This window comes from Hyalella azteca, unplaced genomic scaffold, assembly GCF_000764305.2.
Source record: "Hyalella azteca isolate HAZT.00-mixed unplaced genomic scaffold, Hazt_2.0.2 contig847, whole genome shotgun sequence".
Classification (NCBI taxonomy): domain Eukaryota; kingdom Metazoa; phylum Arthropoda; class Malacostraca; order Amphipoda; family Hyalellidae; genus Hyalella; species Hyalella azteca.
The window spans coordinates 50,541-72,569 of NW_025931182.1; the positions used below are offsets into that span (position 1 = coordinate 50,541).

Below are 22,029 nucleotides of genomic sequence, written 5' to 3' on the forward strand. Positions count from 1 at the left end.
GAGTCTATAGGTATGGTCTTTACGAATAGAATGATACGTGTCTCGATGTTGTAGGATGATATTTGTAGGAGGAGATAGATTTTCTAAAGTACCCCTCTTTATCAGTTTTCTATGAATTTCACGTTTTCTATCAATTTTTTCGAAAATTTTATAGGAGCAAAATATTCTTATTTTTACATTTTACGCATGTATGTGAAGTTTCATGATGATCGGATAATAACTGTAGAAGTTTTTCCGGAGGGTAGTGGGTCTCCTTAATGCTTTCTAATAGCTTTATCAGCTGATCAGCTATCTAATGGCATTTAATACATTAATATTTAGTGCATCTTAATTTGAAAACAGAGTTTTAATAATTGAAATAACCCTGTACCGCCGTATGTCACTCTGCGGGAACATAACTTTCAACTTAAATTATACGTAAACTATTAGGTGTAACAACCTGATTACGTTTGTACGCAACAGAGAACATTTTAAAGTTGTACGTGGCGGCAACCATCAGTGCAAGTTATTTTGCGCTCACTAGAACCTATCCTTTTAGGGAAGTAGGCTTGTGACAATATTGCTCCGGTTACTCGTGTTAGGCGGTAGAGGGTCAAAACCATATTGAGGCTTCTCAACCACTTCACAATAACATCATTATTTTTTCAATATTTGGTCAAAATTTACCTTCAAGTGAAGAAGTTCTGCCCCATACTTTCGCACAATATGAAACATATATATGGTTAATATGGATTGGGTTAAAGTTTGACTAGTATGAAACTACCATCATTTATAAGAGTTTATTCATCTCTCTTTTATTTCAAAACAAAAATAAAATAATCAAAAATGTATATATGTGAAACAAAGTTCATTTCAGTGAAAAACATGGGCGTAAAGAAAGTAATGAAGAAAGAAAAGAAGGCCATGAAGGCGTAACAAAAGTAATTTTGCATCACACAAAGCTGACTAGTTCTGGTACATGGATCTGGTTACCTTCGATTTTTTAAGATTTATCTTCAGACAAACATCCATTCAGTCGTTGGTCAGGCTTTTTGTATAACTGCCTTCAATTTTATTTTTCCTCGTGGATCTCGGAATACCATTCGTTTTATCTACAGCTCTTATATTAAGCGCATCAGACTAGATAGTCTCTAAACACATCTCTAACACTTCTGCATTGTAATTTGCATAACTTATTTGTAATTGAGCTTAAGTTGAAATTCTGGACCAAAGTTGTCATGAAATTGTAAACATTTTTATGTAAATAACATATGCAAAGCCTTATACCTAATTCTCCAAAAAACACGTAAAGCAATGTAGTAAATCATATTATTACGTTCTCAACTCTTATTAAATTTCATGACTCATTATATTTCGCTGTGAAGATGAAGCAGCACTAGAGTGCTGGATAAATATGGAATTAAATCCAAACTTCGTTATCTATCAAGCCTGTGGTGATAGTTATCCAGTGATTCATGAAATAGGTCTATAACTCACATGATCACGTAATGTCACAAAAAAATCTTCATCCAACGTTGGGCCCATGTTAAACCTAAAGAGCCTATACATGAGCTCGTCCAAAATGAACTACGCAGCTGCAAATAAAAAGTACACCTGAGATCTGAATAGAATACGTTAGAATTTTTGCAATAAGTGAAGATTAATTCTTTTTCATGGCCCAACACTCGTAACGAATGGTGATTATAGTTCCCTTGAAAAAGGTATAGTAAGATAACGGTGACGGAGCGCTGCATCTTAACCTTGTTAAAAGTGGCTCTTTGCCTTCGTGAACTCGTGCCTCCAGGCTACTTTGAAATACGATACATTATCAGCGACCATTATGGCGATGAGTTAATTAAAATTTGTAACACAGAAGAAAAGTTAAAGTAGAATATATCGTAAAAATGAAGATCATTAAAAAATCAGATTGCTTTGAAAACGAGTTTTACATGTTGTGTTACATGTTTACATGTTGTTGATGACTAATGTTCAATTTTCGTGAAAGCGCACTAAATTTGCGGCCAGCATAACCCTCGCGTGCATTCATCTTCGATTTGAGCACATTGTCTTAATTATCATACTTTATCACTAAATATTAAACCACACGTCCGTGTAGCGTTCCTTGATCGATCCGCCATTCTGCTCGACACAGTCAGAGCCTCGCTGACAACCACGCAACGTTACTCAGTTATTCCGTTTAATAGAATTATTCATTCGTGAATTGATTGGCTAAATTCACGAAATCAGTCAATGTAATGTCTACCTTTGGGGGGTAAAATTGAAGCCCCTTTCCAGCATAGATGACATCTATACAGACTACAAACATTACAGTGCACAACAAAATTTTGCTGCACCCACAGTACAACGCTTAAGCATAATTTTCACATCAATGTTCCCTTCCTAGCCTGGATGAAGGAGCATTGATGAATATATTGTGCTCTCTTGCATGTGTCAAAGGACGCTAACTTCACCTTCTTCTGATTTAAATTACCTTAAGAATGAGGTATTATTATTGGCATACTTTATATACGAGTAAACAGGAAGCTGGGTCAGCCACAAACTCTTCAAAGCCTCGAGTGCCTCTTCCTCAGTAAGCTTAGGCAGAGAGCGCACGACGAAGCCCCATCCAAGAGGACAACCTTGGCGTAGCCGAAAGTTTATCGAAATTGTTTGCTTGGCATCGAAATTAAAATTAAAACTGTAATTTTAAACGGAAGCCGATGGGATCGACAATATAAAGAAACCATATTCTGAATAATTACAGCAAATGGGACTAGACTCAACAGACTGTTTGCTTAAGGAACTGGAAACCTTGCGGAATATCTTGCAATTATATATTATTATATAAATAAAATAAAAGAGACATATCAAAGCAGCTAGGCCGTGAAAAATTGTTTGATTTTATCATCAAACAAAAGCCGGTGCTACTCAGTTCAAGTTGTTTGTCTATAACCATGACCGCCGTAATTTGACTCAGCCGCTACTTTAGTTTGTTAGCAATATTCAGCAATTCAGGAGCAGCGCTCTTGAAACATGCAGCTCTACGTGTAAACTCCAGCGTCTTTTTAAACTATACGAAAGAGAAAAATAGAAAGATCCGAAGTGCCAACATCAATATGGATGCACACAACTACAACATTCCACGTTTACTGAAATGGGAATTTAATTTTCTGCGACTGCTTGGACTAGCCCCGTACGGTTACAGCAACGGGAAATACTTTCTATCCCAGACACAAGTCGGATTCACCATCGTCCTGAACATTGCTTACGCTGTCCTCGCCTGTTGGCTAATATTCCCGTTTCCAAAACGGAACGATGATATATTCGAATCAATTGATGTATTGTGGGGACCATTCTTTTTTGCGATAATGCTGACCTTGAGATGGATTCATATCTTATCAGCATCGAAAAATATTGTGAAACTATTGCGACTTTTGCGGTGCAATACGACGACACCTCAAAAACTTGGCGCTAGAATTCCCATGTTGGGTGTGATCGTCTTGATGCCGTTATCCTACAACATTTACACCCTGTCTGCTGAAAACAATCGTAATATTCTGAAGGACGTACGGACCACACGTGGCATGCTTGAAGTATCGTTATCGGTAATAGTTAGTTATTTCAATTACTTCCCGTACTTTGCTCTAGTCATTACACTCAATACGCTCATGGGGGAAATGACGGCAGACCTAAATCAAATTAATCGCGTGTTGTACACCTATGGAAAGATGGGCCATATGATAACCGAACGCCACGTTATTTCGTTGAGAAATGAATTTTCAGAGCGCGGAGGTTCTGCGTCTGATTATTGGAAACAGACAAGCATGGAAGACGTCAAACGAGGAATCATAAAAATTAGACGCGCTGTGGTACTTATTCAAAAGATTTTTTCCTTTACGGTGTTCGCAGTTTTGGCTTTTGAGCAATTGGAAATAATGATGATAACGCTGAACGGCGAACGCCTTATACGACGCATCTCAAAGCCTCAGCACGTCTATGGGTTACGCTGCCATTACAGCGCTTGTTTTGTACCTCGTCCTAAACTCTCAGGCTGGCTACGTCAGTGCGGTGAGTGTAATATAGAATCATAGGACTTACTGAGATTTTTGTTTACCCATAGAACAAGATAACATTTTTTATACATAGATTGTTAATTTTATAGATCAAGTAAATAAAAATATTCCATCAATTTTTTAATTCATCACATTCACAATGTGTCAAAATTTTATTGCGAATTTGAATCACAAATAAGAATGAGGTTAAATATAAATTTTTGAGGAGGTAAAGAAGACGCCTTAGAAAAAGAATTAGAAATTTTGTTTTCTAGATTCAGCAATAATAAATTTGCGATCAAATTCTCCTAATCTATGAGCGGATACCTTCTTTACTTTTGGAAAGAGAACATACAATTCATTGGAACCTGTTCACAATCAGAGGATAATTTTCCATGATATGCATGCATTCGATGCTAATTTGTTAACTTTAATTAACAGCGTCGGAATCTCTACCGAAAAACTAGAACTAATTTTCAATGATGCCGTGATGCCAGAAGTAAGTTCAAAGGCTACTGCAAAGTTTAGTAAAACGAAATCCGCTGCAAATGTTTTTGTTAAGAAAACCAAACAAAGCAAGTTGATTCCGATGTGTCTGAAGTGTAGGAAAGAGCACGTATTCGCGGTGTGAATGAGTTAATTCGGCCTTAATTATATTTTTTCAATTGTCAATATTAAATATTTCACACCAATCTTCGCAAGTTTACCCAGATTTGTTCAACGGGAATATCATTTCTATACATAATATTGGCTTCTCAATAGGCTGGAAGCCCGCATATGAAAAAAAATTCTGTCAAGCAACGGAAAAAAATATACCCGATCTCTTTCGTCGTTTCTGTTCATGTGTAATTTTTTTCGTTTCATATTCAAAAGTCTGGCAATAACAAATAGAATACGGGAGATTAACAATGAATTCAAAAATTTACATGAGAAAACCATAATCACATTATAGATACATACATTAATGCTTCATCAATGGTAAATTTTGTTGCAGTGCGCAGATGGAGTTTACTGCGCCAAGAAGCGTCAGGCTGATATTGCCTGCATGGGGCCCCGTTATAAGAAGGTGCTGAAACTTAAATACATAATTTGAATTTGAAATTTAATTGTAGTACTTAACAGAAAACACATTGTTTTTAGTTTTAGATCTTCATAGTACCTTTGATCCCATTTGAAATTATAGTCCCATAATATGTGCAATATGTCCAAATTGTCTATGGACCGTTTTGAGTGTTAATAAATTCTATGGACATTTTTTACGTAAAATATTTGTCACATTTGGCTTCAATACAGAGTTCGTATCCTTTCGACAAACATTATTTTGATCAACTGTAATAAAATTGAAGGCATACACACCTCCAAACATTAACTTTAAAAGAGAATAATTCATCTGATGCTTGCCTACTTATTTTTTCTCAAATCTAATACTTAAATCTCTTGTTATTGGATTTTCTCTGGTACAATTTCCAATTACCTCATAAATCAGTCAGCCAGTCAAAAAGAACGTATACAGATTGTCACTAGCTTTTATATACTAATTTTTCATCACTCATTCATTTTATTCACTTTATATTAAGATAAGATTCACCCGTAAACTGAATAAAATTGATGCAGATGGTGTGGCAGCTTCGTGGCATTCAGGTGGAGCTGGAACGAATGCCTCGTTTCATGATCTTCGGGCTCTTCGAGCTCGGCCGTCCTTGTCTCCTGGCAGTGAGTTACGCGGGGCCTATACTTTCAAAAAAAGTTAAGAGATCGTAAGTTCATCAGCCAATGATTGACGGCCTTTCAAGCAAAATCCACCAATCATAGACAAGAAAATAGAGCGTAAGTACTTACGTTCACTTAGCGAGTTTTGAAAGTATGGCCNGCCATACTTAGCGAGAAACCCGCTATGGGCCCGTGACCCGCAGTGGGCTCGCTGCCCCATGTTACCCTACCCCTTATTTGCCGTTTCTATTAATTCCACGTTTTCTTTCATTTTTTTAAATTTACATGAACAAAAAGGTCTTAGTTTTCTGTTTTACATATGTGTACCAAGTTTCAAAACGATCCGTCTGTAAACAAAAAAGTTTTGTTGGAGGGTAGCCGGTCCCCTTAAGTGAAATCTAAAGGCTTTATCTATAAATGTAGCGGCAGCGCTGTAGCGGCAAAACCTCGTATCGCTACTTAAATATGTAGCGGGCGCTACCGCTACCGCTACATCGCCTTAAATGTAGAGCCGCTACCGCTACCGCTACTGAAAATGTAGCGGCCGCTACATGTAGCGCGCTACTGCCCACCTCTGCTTATAATATATCTCAGCTTTTATTAACCGTTTTGGATTTTTGAAAAAATAATGTTCCGAATCTGTTCATTGTCATGCAAACTATGACACGAATAACGAAATCTTTAGATAACAAATGTATAATAATTCGTTTTTGACGCTCAATTTTTGTGCAAAGAAAAACTCAGCTCTCAAAGATTACCCTTGATTTTAGGAACGAATAATTAGGAGTTTATCTCCAAGCTTTCGCTACGTTCAAAAATTTCCTTTGACTCAAAATTTCCTTGCATTTAAAGTTTTGTACTTGTCCAGATAACAAATATGAATAATCGTTGTCAGGCTAAATTCTACTATAAAGGATTAGCAAACCTGTTCTGTGTAAGTCATTAATGCACATTCTCACAGATTTGTTGTGGTTAGATTTAATCGACACTGGCCACAATCCTCAGCATCTGATTGAGTTGGGCTCGGCTTTAATGGTGTAGGTTCATTTGATTTGATATATTGCGCGATTGTATACTCTTACTTCCAAGCATGCCAGTCATTTTTAATAATTCTGTGACAATTTTTTTCTGATCAAAATCATCGTTGTGGTAGTTTATGAAAGGGCATATTTTCAGAGGTAATACTTTAATAAATCATCGTTTTCAACATGGGAAGAACTCTAAAAACAAAATAGTACCTACATTTATTGATTCCACAACATCGATTAGTATGAGGTCGAGGTCGACATCAAAGAATGATGAGCAAGAAATTGGACGTTTATTCAGCTCGAAAATCAGTGTCAGTCAATCAAGGCAAACTTCAACGTTAAATTATCATCAAGCGACCTTTAGCAATTTTTGGCGTATATTATAGTGAGGAGCTTGAAAAAAATTGTGTCAACGTACTTAAATCTTGTTAAATTTGAGCAGTGTGATGGTAATCACTTCCTGAATGCAGTCAATGTTTAATTGGCCTGCAAAAATGTGAATGTGACCAACTTGCTATACAATTAGACAGATAAGGCCGTATATAAGTAAGACTCGAAAGAATATATTATTCTAAATTGTACTCTGATAATGTGTGCATGCCAATGACATTCATTAGCTGTATGAACCATATCAAATCAAGGACGATAAACACATTGAATTTCTCTGCTCACTTTCAACAGTAAAATTCGAGTTTATGTGGCGTGGAAATTCCTCAAAAATTACGAATTGCCAATAAATAAAATAGAAACAATTGAACTTAGGCACCTGATGCATTTAGCGAGGCAACTGAAACAAAACTTTGTTATGTGATTTCAACGAGCCTCTGCATTAGCAATTGTATTGGGCAGTAACATCACCATAGGGTAAATATTTGAAAATATATTTGTGATAGTACATAGGTTCCAATTAATATATTCTAAATGAAAATCAAGCTAAAAATATTATGATTATGTAGCTGAAAAAATTCAGCTACATCATCAAAATGTTTAGCGTATTCTGGGTTTTGAATGTAAAATTTGTACCTAGACAGTGACTACATCCTAGTCTGCTAACTCTCCACGCGTGACAGTTGCTTCGATATCTCGCTACATCACACTGCAGAAGCTCTCAGGCCCAACGGTCATCCTTGCGGTTGTCCTGTGGCTTTAAGTCCACCCAGCGTGGACACCCGGAGAAGAAGAAGAAGAAGCTACATCACATCTCTACACTCGTGACAGATGCCTGGACTTTATACAGGTTTGATTGAAGACCAGAGCGTACCTTTTATTAACAATTTTCTTATTGCTTTTTTCGAGATACATCGCTACCTGGCCATATCTCTACTAGTGACAGTTGCCTCTATACCTCGCTACGACGCTGCCGCGTCACATCTCTCCATTCGGGCGAGTTGTTTGGACGATACCGCGCTCCCTCGTCGCATCTCTCTCTTCGGGATATTTGCCTGGACGAAGTACAAGTTTCTGTTTCAGGTTAGGTGTCACGTTTCACCGAAGTTTCCGTGCTCCTAAGTTAAACAAGGAATAGCAACAAAGCGAAGGAATCGGCTACGATCTCGCATCTCGTGGTTGTGTCGCAGTTGGGGAAACTAGATTTTGATTTGACTAAACATTGTTGATCTTTTCGATCTATGAAATTGTATTTTATTTTAACATAGCCACCAACGTATGTGCAAGCTACATAGGTACATTTACCATTGTCTTGAACATTCTTAATTTTAAAATTCATTACAGTGGATCCGAACCCCCGAATCAGTCGTAGCCTCTCATAGGTCAGGATTCCAAATGTGCAGGTGTGTGTCGAGCAGTGACCAGCGAGACGGAGCTGCGAGTTGGGTGTGGCGTAACCAACGTAATGTGCACGAGTGGACTAGAGTGACTAGACTAGACGAATGGGCATCGAAGCCAAGGCCTCGTAGTGAGAACCATGTCATAGCGGTACGGTGACGCAGGTTGAGTGAAGATTCAATACGCCAGTCATTCAACTTGATGTGTTTAAGCTCTGACACTAGAGAACTTTTCAATTGCCCGACGAACACGCTCGAACCTCTTTTGAGCTAGGTAACTAAAACGCCCCTTTAAAATCCCGGCACGACCTCCACCGTAGACTGAAAGTCTACCACTGCACGATCGCGCCGTCGAAGGAAGGCGACGTCGAATATTAACGGTAAGTCTATTCCGCGCACGGGCCCTGCTGAATCTCTGCACGGGAGAAACAAACCGATTATCGGAGCATCATCGGCAGAGTTCCAACTCGAGGCTGCAGCCGGGTCTGCATCTGTATACGTATTTTTAAATCTTCACATATACTTAAATTGATATAGTGAAGACCACGTCTGCCTGAACGCTCGTCCTTTATTAATTAAGGATGAGTTGTCTCTTTGATTATGCTGGTTGCATTTTAATATAGGTTGCAGTGATTCGAATTCGTATTTCGCGCCAATATTTATTGTGAACATCATTATTTTTATTAAATCTCCAAACTAGTTGATCACCAAAGCGTTTGCATCATGCTCTGTTCGACAGTGCGCCGCTCGAGAGCGCAATCGTGGACCATTAATCTAACTGATAGCTGGTCCTGGCGATACCGCTGAGCTTCAAAAGGAAACAATAACTCGTGCTTTAGCCAGCAAACACACTTGATTGTTGTAAACTTGACCGGTTCCGAACCCTACTGAATTAATTATGCCTGTCGCTTTTTGAAAAATACGAACCAATTATTCTTCAGTTATCAGAATATTAGGTCATAGTGTCTCACTTTTCATCATATTATTCCACTTGACCCTACCTACATGTTTTTCTCCAGCCAATGACTGGCCCAATTTTTTCACTTGCCCAGCCTTTCCACCTTCTAGCAGTCAATAGGAAGATTTGTTAAGGTTGGGTTTGGATGGAGAAACGTGTAATTGAAGGGTTTATAATGCGCTCATTTTCTGAAAAATGAGGGTATGATGTTGTTGTTGTTGGTTGCGACCGTCACGCTCGCCGGGGGGGAGGCTCTGGTGGCGGGCGGGAAACCGGAACCGGAAGAGGAGGGAGGTGGGCGAAGGCAGGGAGGGTGGCCAGGAAAGCCGCTGCCTCCACGGGGTTGTCCCACATTGAGGACACGCTGAGAGACGTGGGGAAGGCGGGGCAGACGAAGAGGTGCTGAACAGATTGGAGGGGATCCCCGCACTCCGGGCAGGCGGAGCTAGGGGAGCGTCCGATCCTGGCGGAATAGGACGACAGGGAGCTGCAGTATCCCGAGCGGAGCTGGGATAACGCTGAGCGGTAGGGGCGAGGGAGTGAGGTCTCCACTGAAGCAATCGGCGGTGGCGGAGCAGCACCGTATGTCCCGGCAGGCAGGATACCATTTGTCAAGAGTGGTGTGACAAGATGGCCGAACCTCGACTGTATCGAGGCTTTCATATGGCGGTCACCCAGAGGAGCAGAAACCATGCGAAAGGAGGCGTGGGAGGGCTGGAGGGCGCTGGCGAGGAACTGGGCGCAGGCAAGGTCCAGGTGCTCGGGCAAAGGGAGGACGCCGGTCTCCCGGTGCAGATGGGAGATCGGGGCCATTTTGAGGCAGCCGGTGGCTAGTCTCAATGCGGTATTCTGTATAGTCTGCAGGCTGGCAACTGCTGTACGGGAGGCAACAGGGTACCAGATGGGGGCCGCGTAATTGAGAATTGGGCGCGTGATGGCACGGTAGGTGGCAACTATGTCCTACGTACGATGTAGCTATAGTATGTGGAGGGTACGATGTAGCTATAGTTTGTGGAGCGGACAGGTTCAAGTAGTGGTTTTGGTTTCGCCGCTCCTAAGAGTTTATGCGTCCAACTTCATCATTTGGCTGGGAAGGATTATCAAGCTAAGGGAAAGGATAAACAAGTAAAGGGTGGAACTGGTCGGTGCTCAGTGAGCACTTAGCACTCGCTCTCTTCATGCAATCTCTTCCCGTATGCATGTGGATACATGCTTAGAAACAAGACATCGAACAAACTTCTTGTACACAACAAACTTCTTGAACTAATCAGACGCTCTCACAAGTTCCTAGATGCAGAAGCGATGAAGCAATCGTTTGTTGTTGTCGTGCGCCCGAATCTAGAGTTTGGAAGCGTTGTGTGGTCACCGAGATTTGGAAAGGACAAAATTTTAATAGAGAATGTTCAAAGACGTGCAACAAGGATAATTTCAGGCTTGAAGGGCATGTCCTACGAAGAAAGTTTAAAGATTATGAAGCTTCAAATTGACACAATCGTGTGGCTCAACGGGAGTAAAATAAAAAGTCCAGTAGATTTTTCTCCGCTTTATTTCATAGGGGTGACGTGAGATACTGCACAAAAGGGTAAAGATTAGGTACTGGCCTGGGAACGGGTCTCTAGACCATGATAATAGTTATAATTAACAACAATGTAGACCGATTGAAATAAGCTGATCTGGGAATTTGTGAAGCATCGTATCGTCATCGACATCGGTAGGGTTATTCGAATACACGAGCGGTGGTTGTTAAACGTCGACATTTTGAAATGTGCAAGGAGATCCTTTCTAATTTCTCGCGGTTTGAGCACTAAGAGTTGCAAGGTACTAGCTACGTTGCTATATCCTAACTTACGTTAGAACAATGATGAAAGTGTGCTGCGTTACAGCACTAGAGTATTAATCACAACATGTAGACAATTTCAGGTGTCGGCTGGACCTGTGACTAAGAGGAATACATCATTAAAATCAGCAATACTGTTTGGACCGGGTACTATTAATTTTAGGCAGGGGGAGGCGAAGTGACGTATTCGGACGATCTTGTCAGACGATCTTTACCACGTGCCCTGTCTCGCCTAGGTTTCTGCAAGGTATCAGTTAAGGTAAGCGCATAGATCTAGGCAGCCAAATAATGCTAGTTTTGTAGCCAAATAATGCTAGTTATGTCTATACTAGATACTTGGAGTAGGTTCACGATTCATGAGGGGAACATGAGGGGAGTCCGCCATGTTCAGCGACGCCATGGTCGCCATTTTGGTTTGTGGCGGGAAACGCCTCGGAAATTTCCTAGGTTTTACGTTAGATAGGGACGTCACAAATGGACACAACAGTTTATGCTATAGAAAGCATCAAGATTATGCTCTGAATCTAATACACTGCTAGCGGACTGCTATAACAATTACGGAATTACTACTAGGTACTCAAAACAAACGGTTATTACTCGTCCGCCATGTTCAGCGACGCCATGGTCGCCATATTGGTTTATGGCGAGACGCGCCTCGGAAATTTCTTAGGATTTTACGTTAGATAGGGACGTCACAAATAGTTGCAACAGTTTATGCTATAGAAATCATCAAGATTATACTCTGAATCTAAAACACTGCTAGCGGACTGCTATAATAATTAAGGAATTACTACTAGGTACTCAAAACAAACGGTTATTACTCGTCCGCCATGTTCAGCGACGCCATGGTCGCCATATTGGTTTGTGGCGAGACGCGCCTCGGAAATTTCCTAGGTTTTTACGTTAGATAGGGACGTCACAGCAGTTTATGCTATAGAAATCATAGAAATTATTAAGATTATGCTCTGAATCTAATACACTGCTAGCGGACTGCTATAATAATCACATCGCTGAGTGGTCACGGGGTTACTATTTCGATGAGCTTAATGACATATGGATTAGCCGAGGTAGAATGAACACGTTACTTTACATTTCAGGGCAAAATGGTTCACACATTTATCGTTCTGCGGTTGGCGCACAATTCATATGGGTAAATGGGATGTCACTTAAGGTTACTTATCATTAGTAGAAAATCCACGCTGGTCCGGGTAAGATCAGCACGGGTGTTTGCGCTATCTCACTGCAGGGCAGACTGAGGCTTGGGTGTGTGCGTGAAGCGTCCCAAACGGGGCTTCCTTGTCCCGAAGAAAACGGAGTGTCGTTTGAGGTGGACTATGTTAAAGTTCTGCCGGGTATAGATGATATAGCTGAAGGGTGTGGGTTGAAACTGACGAGCGTCTCAGAGCGACGTCACACAAAGCCTCAATTATCGACGTCTGCGTGGGGACCTCATTGAAGTATACAAGTATACTCATGGTTAATACAAGGTCCCCGAGAGATTACTAGAATTTAAAACAAGAACCAACACCAGAGGCCACGGCTATAAACTAAAAAAATTTTGCTGCAACTTCTCCACGCGGCAACATTTCATCTCGCTTCGAATCACCGACATGTGGAACAGCCTCCCCGATTTCATCGTTGGCGCTCCGAGTATGAACGCGTTCAAGAATAGACTAGATAAAGCTATGGAAAAATACATTTCAGATTTGAAATGCCTAGCACCATATCGAACCCGGTGGAAGTCTAGTAGCTATTTCAAACTATCTTCAGTCCTGAAGAGATCCGGTCAAATGACACGATTTTAGATCTGCTGTGAATAAGTCACGAAAAGTACACGAATCGGAGATAGTCCACATCAGGCCTACGTACTCTTCAGCGCTGACATCACTATGTTATGTTATGTTAATAAAGGCAGGAGAGTACATACAAAAGCACTCTAGCTGACTTGTGTAGAATTTTTGCTTGCGTTGGTGGGTCATCGGGCTGGGTTGTATGATTCCCGTCATGTTACTGATTTTGTCGAAGAGAAATAATTCTTTAGTTTGTCTTGAGCTAGTTAATGCCAATTTTTGCCTGAAAAACTGCGTGATTTTCGTGAAGGTGAAACACGACGTCCGTAGCAGAGGTTTAATGTAAAATTCTTCAAGAGTTTCATATACTTCATATAAGTTTAATAAGAGTATCATATATTAGGTCTATAACATAATTAAATATAGTCATATATAAAATTAAATAGTATGTATAAGAAATTAAAATGTGTTTTAAACAGGTGGTTTTCCTGGGGTCGCCTGCCGAAGACCACAACTGCCCTGGATACAATGGACCATCATGATTCCTGCCTTCCAGAACGTAGCCTTCAACACTTCAAGCCGTCCGTATCTAGGCCGTGGGTCGAACCAGCCCTCGGTCGAACGGCAACTTGTCGAAGGACGATAAATTTTGGAACAGAACTATGCTATCTGAAACCTAACCTCAGATGCGGGGAACGTCAAATTACGAAATTTAACGATGCCCAGAAGTCAGATTCGATCCGCGGCCTGGTGGTGCACGGCAGGTGGTGGTCAAGGCTGGAGGAGGACAAAGCTGAGTGGTGCACGGCTGATTGGTGGATATCCGGAGAGATCCAAGTCGTTCGATTCAGGGCTTATTGGTGCACAAAATTGGTGGTGCAGGGCTGCGCTCCCGTTTTCCTGTATATAGATCCCCTTTTCAACCAATAACAACAAATGAACAGTGGTAAGACTGCTTTGCATGACTCCATGTCCTTTGAGTCTATCTCAGTGCATAAACGAAATCTGTGAAATTTTTTATCCTTTACTGGATCTTCCGCTGATCCGCTTCTTGAATTTACGTGGACAAAGCGGATTTGTTTTGACGTTTCCGTGTACTCGTAGGTTTTTCTCCTCCAGTTCACAGTTGGATGCGTCTCCGAAGCTACGATAGTAAGCATCAAACATCATCATCAGTTCACAGTTCTGAGACTCCCAAATCTAACCGAAAGAAAAAAGTCGGTTTGGTGTCAGCTGCCTTTATTAGCTCACGATCTGCTACATTTTTTCTTTTATTCTGACTGAATTTCTGAGGCAGTCTTAAAACCATGGACAAATTAAGAAGAACTCTTACTGGACATGAAACATCTGATGAAGAAGAGAGGGGTGGCATTATAACGCAGGTAAAATTTTTGTCACCTCACTTATGATCTGTTGCTGTTGATAACTTGATGTTAGTGGTGTACTGATAAGTAGTATGAAATTATGGTAATGATGGATTGATGGTTAATATATTATTTTCTTTTTACCTGTGCCTGGGTGCCAGTGCCACCTATGTCTAGTCTGGAAAAGTCCTATTTTTGTCTGAAATATCGCGGCTCTAATTTAGTCTGGAAAAGTCCTATTTTTGTCTGAAATATCGCGGCTCTAATATCATATAATTTCAGTAGGTATGAAATCTCGCGGCTCGAATGTCATAAATTTTTGGTTTGATTAAAAAATCGCGGTTTGCACTTCGCAAACATGTCATTTCATAAAATTTTCAAGACGGAATTACCCACGATGTCGGAATATACCGCGTTTACCCTAGCTATTGTTTCTATTAGGTTGGCTTAGTCCAGTTCATGACTTTGTTAGGGGTTATAAGACTCTCATTAGTCTCAAACATGATACATTGCTAGACTTTTTTGTCACATAAAATGATGAAAAACTGTGTTGGTTATTAGAACATTTCTCTGAATCATTTGAACTGATTGATTATTATCAGGGTTGGTGATTTTTTTAAAAAATAAAAAAAAATAAAAAATCAATGATTTTTTTTATTTTTTTCATGATTTTTTTATTTGTTTGATTTTTTTTATTTTTTCAGCTTTTTTTTTTTAGAAGTGTCATTTTTTATGTGTCATTTTTATGTTGCAATTAGCCTACTAACAATAACAGTAGTATATGGATCATAATGAATGGCTAAAAAGGGCACTTATTGCCTTCAATAATGGCCAACAGGACAAGGTGGTGTTTACCACTTAGGGATTTTTGGGTAAATGATTATTGAAAAGTCTATTCATTAGCTTTGTAAAGTTTGTATGGAGCAAGGTAATATTGCTTCGGTTCAATACGCTGCAGTCTGTACTGCAACTCAGTCAAGTGCAGAAATTACACCGGCTGGATGCAGTGCTATCAACGAAATTTCTAGAATATGACATAGAAAGAGACAGGGCTTGTAGAAATAACAGAGTAGGGTACAATTTGTTCACCGTTTTCATTGATCAAATGACGTTTAAATCCTTGCATCAAGTTATAAATAATTAACACCTTCTGTCCAAACGTGGACAACCGGCGTTACATTTATGCTGTATTTGGTTCAATTGTATGACGATATACCGATACGAGGGTAATTGTTTTTCACTTTTGCTGGCTTAAAACCTTCTATATACTGCCGTAAACTCAATGAATATTCCTACTTGCATTTCGTTTGTCTCGTCAATTGTCATCTGAGGAAATTGGGTATCGCTATGACATAGTGAAACCCTGAAGTCTAACTAGTTCTTTGTACTAGTAGAAGGCTCATTCTTTCGTGGCTGTGAGCCTGTGATAGCGCGTCGCGTCATTTCTACCTAACGGGCGGGTCAGCTGAGACTGAGAGGAGTCTCCGGTAGCGGAGTCGCCGAAGGTGAATTTATACATTTGTTACGAATTATTTTAAGGTAAATTTGTCGCCAATATCTTCTGAAGGCATAAAATTAGCTGATGATTAGTCGCCAAAGATATTTGAATATTCTGACACTTTGTCCACAGTGGAAAAAGGCTACATAGTGACAAAACAGATACTTTTTTAGAATCCTACCTACCTATTTTATTTTCTAATTTCATCACTTACTCAACATTTAAACTAATATCTTATGTGTGAGAATGCTGGTATCCATGAAACTTTGCTGGACTGCTGGTCTACTTGACTACGTATACTAAGTTATACTTATTATACCATGGTCAGGAAGATGTGCCAGGTGCGCGGGAATTTATATTGTCATTTTAACGACCTGCGTGGTGCGCCGTACTATGCTGGTAAAAAAATGCGCCATGCACCAACAGCGCCGTACTTTTAGAGAGCTAAAATAGTTAAATTTGGACGCGCAGCAATGCAAATTACGTAATCACACTGACCGTACACACAAATGTGTATCCGCATTGTGTTGTGGTTGGATACGAGTTAACTAGATTGCTAACGCGTCAACTCAGGACTCAGGTTCTAAGAGTCAGAACAGTAATGAATATTCATTCATAGATCACAATTCAATTGGACATGAATTGCAGCCCAACTGGAAATTTAAGGTACCGAACAGAGGTACTCAAATTAGAAAATGTCACGGAATTGCCCAAAAAAGGATTCCCACTGATTTGGTTGAAGTTCTTGACACTTCTCGCGGAATTGATAGAATCGAAATATTGAATAACATCTAAATTTAGAATAAAACAATTGTTCCTTCATAAGTTCATTGCCTCAATAATAAAATCTAGAAACGTGCATAAATGATAAATAGTTTTACTGTATAGTTTTCGTCATGCCGTAGCTGCCGCCTGTCCCGTCACTTCCTGAAATGACGGACAACAAGCACGCAGATGGTGGATCCTCTTCCTACACCTATAATACGGACGTCTGGGGAGAAACTGCTTTCCATGGTTGAACTAGTAGTTCAACCATGCTGCTTTCAATCTTTATTCATTTCAGCAGGTTTACATTTTTTAAATATTATATGATGCTTTTTACAGGAAAATGTTCTCCACACTAATAATATTAAGACGCGAACATTACAAACGAAGCAATTTACCATTTAAACGCGGTCATTTTTTGGTATCTATTGACTCAGAACTTACTCCTCCAAACTCATCACCCACTATCATCTCCTCCACAACTGGCGAATCTTGTTGCGCTTCTGTAGAGGTTTCCGTCGTAGCTGCTTCAGTGGCTGAATGCGCTCCCACAAACAACATGCCAGCAGCAGTTGTCTCTTCCTCTACGACGGTCGAGCAAGAGGCTGCTCTATCCTTTTCTGCACAGTCAATGTCCTGAAATACGTTTGAGTATTATATGATGGTTTTTAAGAACAGATCTCCACATTTAAACATACGTCAGTGACGAATATCATAGACTAACTGGTAATTGATTGATCATCAAATTATGTTTTCTTTATGGCATGCAGCGAGAGTAAAACAGGGTTCTTTCAAAGTTGGAATATTACTCATTAATAACGACAAAAATTATAAGAATGAATTTATTTATGATGATAATGCAACACAATAGAATGTTGCCAACCTGAGCTTGATGCATGTGCTCATCAAGAGGAGTAGAGGAGGTCTGACCGTCTGAGTCAAACATTTTGAGGGAGCTGAGGAGGTCTGAGTCAAACGTTTCGAGGGAGTTGGATCCTGAAATATAATCCCACATACAATAACTTATAATTGCAACTCATAGCGAGTATTAAATCCCTTGTTTTAGTTAATCTCGACGTGCATAATACAAGAACACACAGATTCACAAAAGGTCATCAGCTCGTATACAAAAAAACATTCTTACAGAAAGATTGGTGTGAAAATAAGTACGTATTCACTTTATAAAGCACATTATTTCAATGATTGGTCTTAATATTGCTGATTTGAATTTTTTTATTCACGTATTTAAACTAACAGAACTGATGGTACAGCTGGTTTTCAAAAGGGTTTGCTAGTCATAACAAATAAGCGTATTTTAAGTAGCAAATAGATTACCGTAACTCATAAGTATTGGCTTGAACAACGATTTATTATTTTTCAGAAATCGGCAAATGATAACGTAAGAATTCTGAAAAAACATGCAACATTTTGAGCGTAATCTACATAAATGAAGATGCTACTTAACACAAAACTCACAGAGACATGGAACTTAGTTGCAAACTACATGTAATCAACAGAAGCCACTACAAAAGTTCCATTTAATGACAAGTCATGCACAAATAATACATTTTGTACGATATCGTACAAAGGCATGCGTCGTCAAAATGTTCCAGTAATTCAGGAATGGGTATGAAGCTTTGCTTACATGATGATACACATGATAAAAAATGATGATATGCGTGATAGTTTGATTGCCTTACAAATTACGTAATTATGTAAATGTATGATTACAACTGATGCCATTGATTTTGCTCACATTTCAGTATGCTTGGTGTATTCATATCATTGAACGATGGTAAGCTAGTTTTTTCGAAAGAGGTACTCGTATATAGCTATGAATGCGTGCAACCATTGAGTATTGATGTCGGGTCAAAAAAAATGTAGGCATCTATTGACCTATCCAAGCTTGCTAATAAAAAGATTTTAAATACGAACCATGAGAAAGAGTCTTGATAATATTTATTCACAGAGAACAATTTATAAATATTCAAAATTCAAATCAGTTGCAATTGATTCTGCTTGTCGTAAAAAAATTACTAATGTATAGTAGTCATATTTGAGAACAAAAACGTTGAAACAAATAACTTGGATCCCAAGAATTATGTTAGTTTTTTTCAGCGTTCAAATTGTCTGGAACGAGTCTCCTATAGATCATGTACACAAAAGTTAACGTTTTAAGGTTCATATTTATATCTATATGTTGATTTATAGAGAGAGAAACTGTGTTAGTGTTGATTTCAGCTATTCAGATACACTACGCATTATTAATTAGAATTTGTTATGTATAATGTACGCTGATGCTATATTCGCAAATTTGTGTTTTTACACGCATATATCTTCTGTGTACACATTAGGACTTAGATAACTTACCAATGTGTGTAGACATAATGCAGGTATTGCATTCAACGGGTTGACAGTGATGACACAACTGTAGGCAACAAGTTAGAAAATTTCAAACAAGTCAATACGAGCTACAGTGAGCCTTCATTGCTCATAGAAACAGTACATCTGAAGCATATCACATAAAGCAATGACAGTTACGAAATTCAAGCAAAGCGAACAAAAAAAAATAAAAAAAAAATTCCTTTCAAGTTTGGCCGAAGATAGATTTACTACTAAAATATAGGCAGTAAGAAAAAAGCAATAATCTAAGCATGAATAACAATTGGGTTCCTCACACTCGAGCCAGAGCAACGTTGCTTGGTTGCTAGATTGCTTTTACTAGATGCCTTCACCTTCCACTGCTGCCATTTCAGAAAAGCATCTCTTGCTTTTACATCTCTCGGAGAAATAAATTCTACGTTCGGTACTACATTTTTATGCTGGTTTTTCTTGTGTATGTTCCTAGTGCTTAAGTTATCTCTGTTCAAAGAATAGAGCCAAGGACTCTTCCCTGCTTTGTAGCAATTGTAACAGTAAAGAGCTGGAGAACCGACTGTTGACGAGACATTCTCTGACGAACCCCTCAGAAAGGTCCAGCCTGACACGATGAATATTGCAATAATAATTTATAACCCAAACATGGAAAGTTGAAAGGAGCAGGGAAAATAATCTAAAGAATTTAAAGCATGTTATTTTATCTGCCAATGGTGTGGCTAAGTCATTATTCTGTTCTATAAGTGGGATTATTTTCTTTGCGAGTAAAACAGTAAAGTGAAAATTACATGAATTTATACAACGTACAAAAATCCATTTAAGGCAGCATGTTTTTAAAAAAGTAAACTTCGTGACGAACATACGAACATTTATCCTTGCCTTCGCACGTATGTTGACACACACGAAACACGTTTAGCCAAATATTGTCGCGTCAGGAATATAAAAAATATACTTTTTTGGACAGTTCATACGAAAGTGTAAAAGAACCTTGAGCTGTGGTTCCAGAAGGACCAGGATTTTCATCAGCTGGACCTGCTGGCTTCTCTTCTCCATCGCAGCCCGAAGTCTCGTCGGCAAGAGCATCGGCCATTGCACCACACCCTGCAAAGCACGAGTTCATCAGCGCCATAGTTTTAAGCAACATTGACGAGGCTAATTTGATATCGCACTAGCTTTAAACTATTTCCATGAAATGATAAGTCATTATTTATAGGATTAAGTTTAATCCATGCATCATATATAATCTAGATCTAGTATATTGAACAATGCATCTTCTTATTTAATGCGAATATAACCAACCATGTAAGATGTTGTGTTTTAATCGACAAAATAGTGGAAATCGAAAGCATTAGACAAAACAAATGTTCGAAATGCAAGAATACATCAGCTAGTAATGAAGCACATCATTTCATTATCAGTCTTCAAGAAGAGTGCTTCATGTAGAATTTGATATCGCCTATTCATTTTGATATCGCCTATATAACAGTGTGCTGAGGTACGCAAAAGATGAACAATATTAACATTATATCACATGGAAAAAAGTGTGAGCGCGTGACTAACTCGTATGCTCATGAAGCCATCCCAGCTGATGCATGCACACCGCAGCAGCCAACACGATAGTTCTAACATCAGTAACGTTTACTAAACTCTTGCTTCACCTTGCTTGAATCAATATCCACATATCTCTGGTACGAGGTTTGGCACCAATGAAAATTACACTAGCGTGAGAAAAACTCTATTATACATCCAGCTAAGCTAAATTCTTTTCAAGAGATGCCTTAACTTCATTTGAGAATTAATTAAAGTGAAAGAATTTGAGGATCTAGCTTAATCATGAATTCTTGACTAGTTTCCGCTTTACTGGAAAATCGTTGAGATAATTTACGCGATAAACCATTGGTTTTATGTAGAGATGGTTGAAATCAAGTTTAAATAACATCGTAATGACTGTATCACTGTTCTATGAGAATGAGATTCCACCCCCCAGAATGAGAATGCCACACCCGATCGCACTGAAAAGAACATGCTCATTCTTCCTTGAATACAATAAAGCACTTCAGAACAAATATAATTAATTTATTCGGTTGCAAAAATATATCAACTCACTGTTTAATAGAGTAGATTGTTCGAAAGATCCGAAATTCTTGAAAATTATGAAGTTGCCGGTAGTAGCACGAAAGCCGACCAACCTATACTATAGCGATCGAAGTCAATTGTTTCAATCAGTGTGATGTTGCAAAGCCGCTGTCCACCGAGTTGTGCGTCGTCCGTTGCGTTCAAGTTATGGTTGTTCCATGAGCTATACCGCGAGCGTGAACGTTGCTCTCGGTACGTTAGCTTGCTGCTCGTGATTCGTGAACTTTCCGGCTGAGATTCCGCGGATTTTGTCACGGCGACAATGCGCGGAATTGAGTTATAATTCACTTGTAATTTTACACATCCTGCAGAATTAGTGTGAATATTTGCAATTACGCAGCATGTTGCGGATTTAATTACAGGCGTATCAGTAAGTCTGATGTCGCGTTATTTCCAGTCCTGAATTACAGAACTAAAGAAGGCAACATGGCTTTTGATGTGCCATCGGTGCCTTGACTGCCTTCTAATGAATGACTGGACTGGTTGCAGGGTTGGCAGTGATTAAATCAAAATGATTAAACCATGTGATTAAATCACTTGATTTTTTTATAAAAAAATCGTGATTTTTTTGATTTTTTCGATTTTTTTGATTTTTTTGATTTTTTCATATAATTAAATATATTGAGTGGCAGTCTTTAATTTATATTGAGGTATTGTTATTCATGGTTTAGTATAAATGTACTATGAATGACAAATTGGTATATAAACTTGTTGCCTTTAGTGTGTATTAGGTTCCAATAAATTGAATGTTT

The 22,029-nt window shown here is 39.0% G+C and overlaps 1 protein-coding gene across 1 annotated transcript; it reads right to left on the minus strand.

Moving 5' to 3' along the window:
• Positions 1–2,067: 2,067 nt before the first annotated feature.
• Positions 2,068–20,161, minus strand: LOC108667904. Its single transcript, XM_018155005.2, has 5 exons — positions 20,129–20,161; positions 19,136–19,193; positions 17,649–17,761; positions 17,210–17,401; positions 2,068–2,142 (listed from the first exon to the last, which is right to left on the minus strand). Exons 2-5 carry the CDS (start codon positions 19,149–19,151, stop codon positions 2,068–2,070), a joined length of 396 nt encoding a protein of 131 aa, XP_018010494.2. The 5' UTR covers positions 19,152–19,193; positions 20,129–20,161.
• Positions 20,162–22,029: the final 1,868 nt, after the last annotated feature.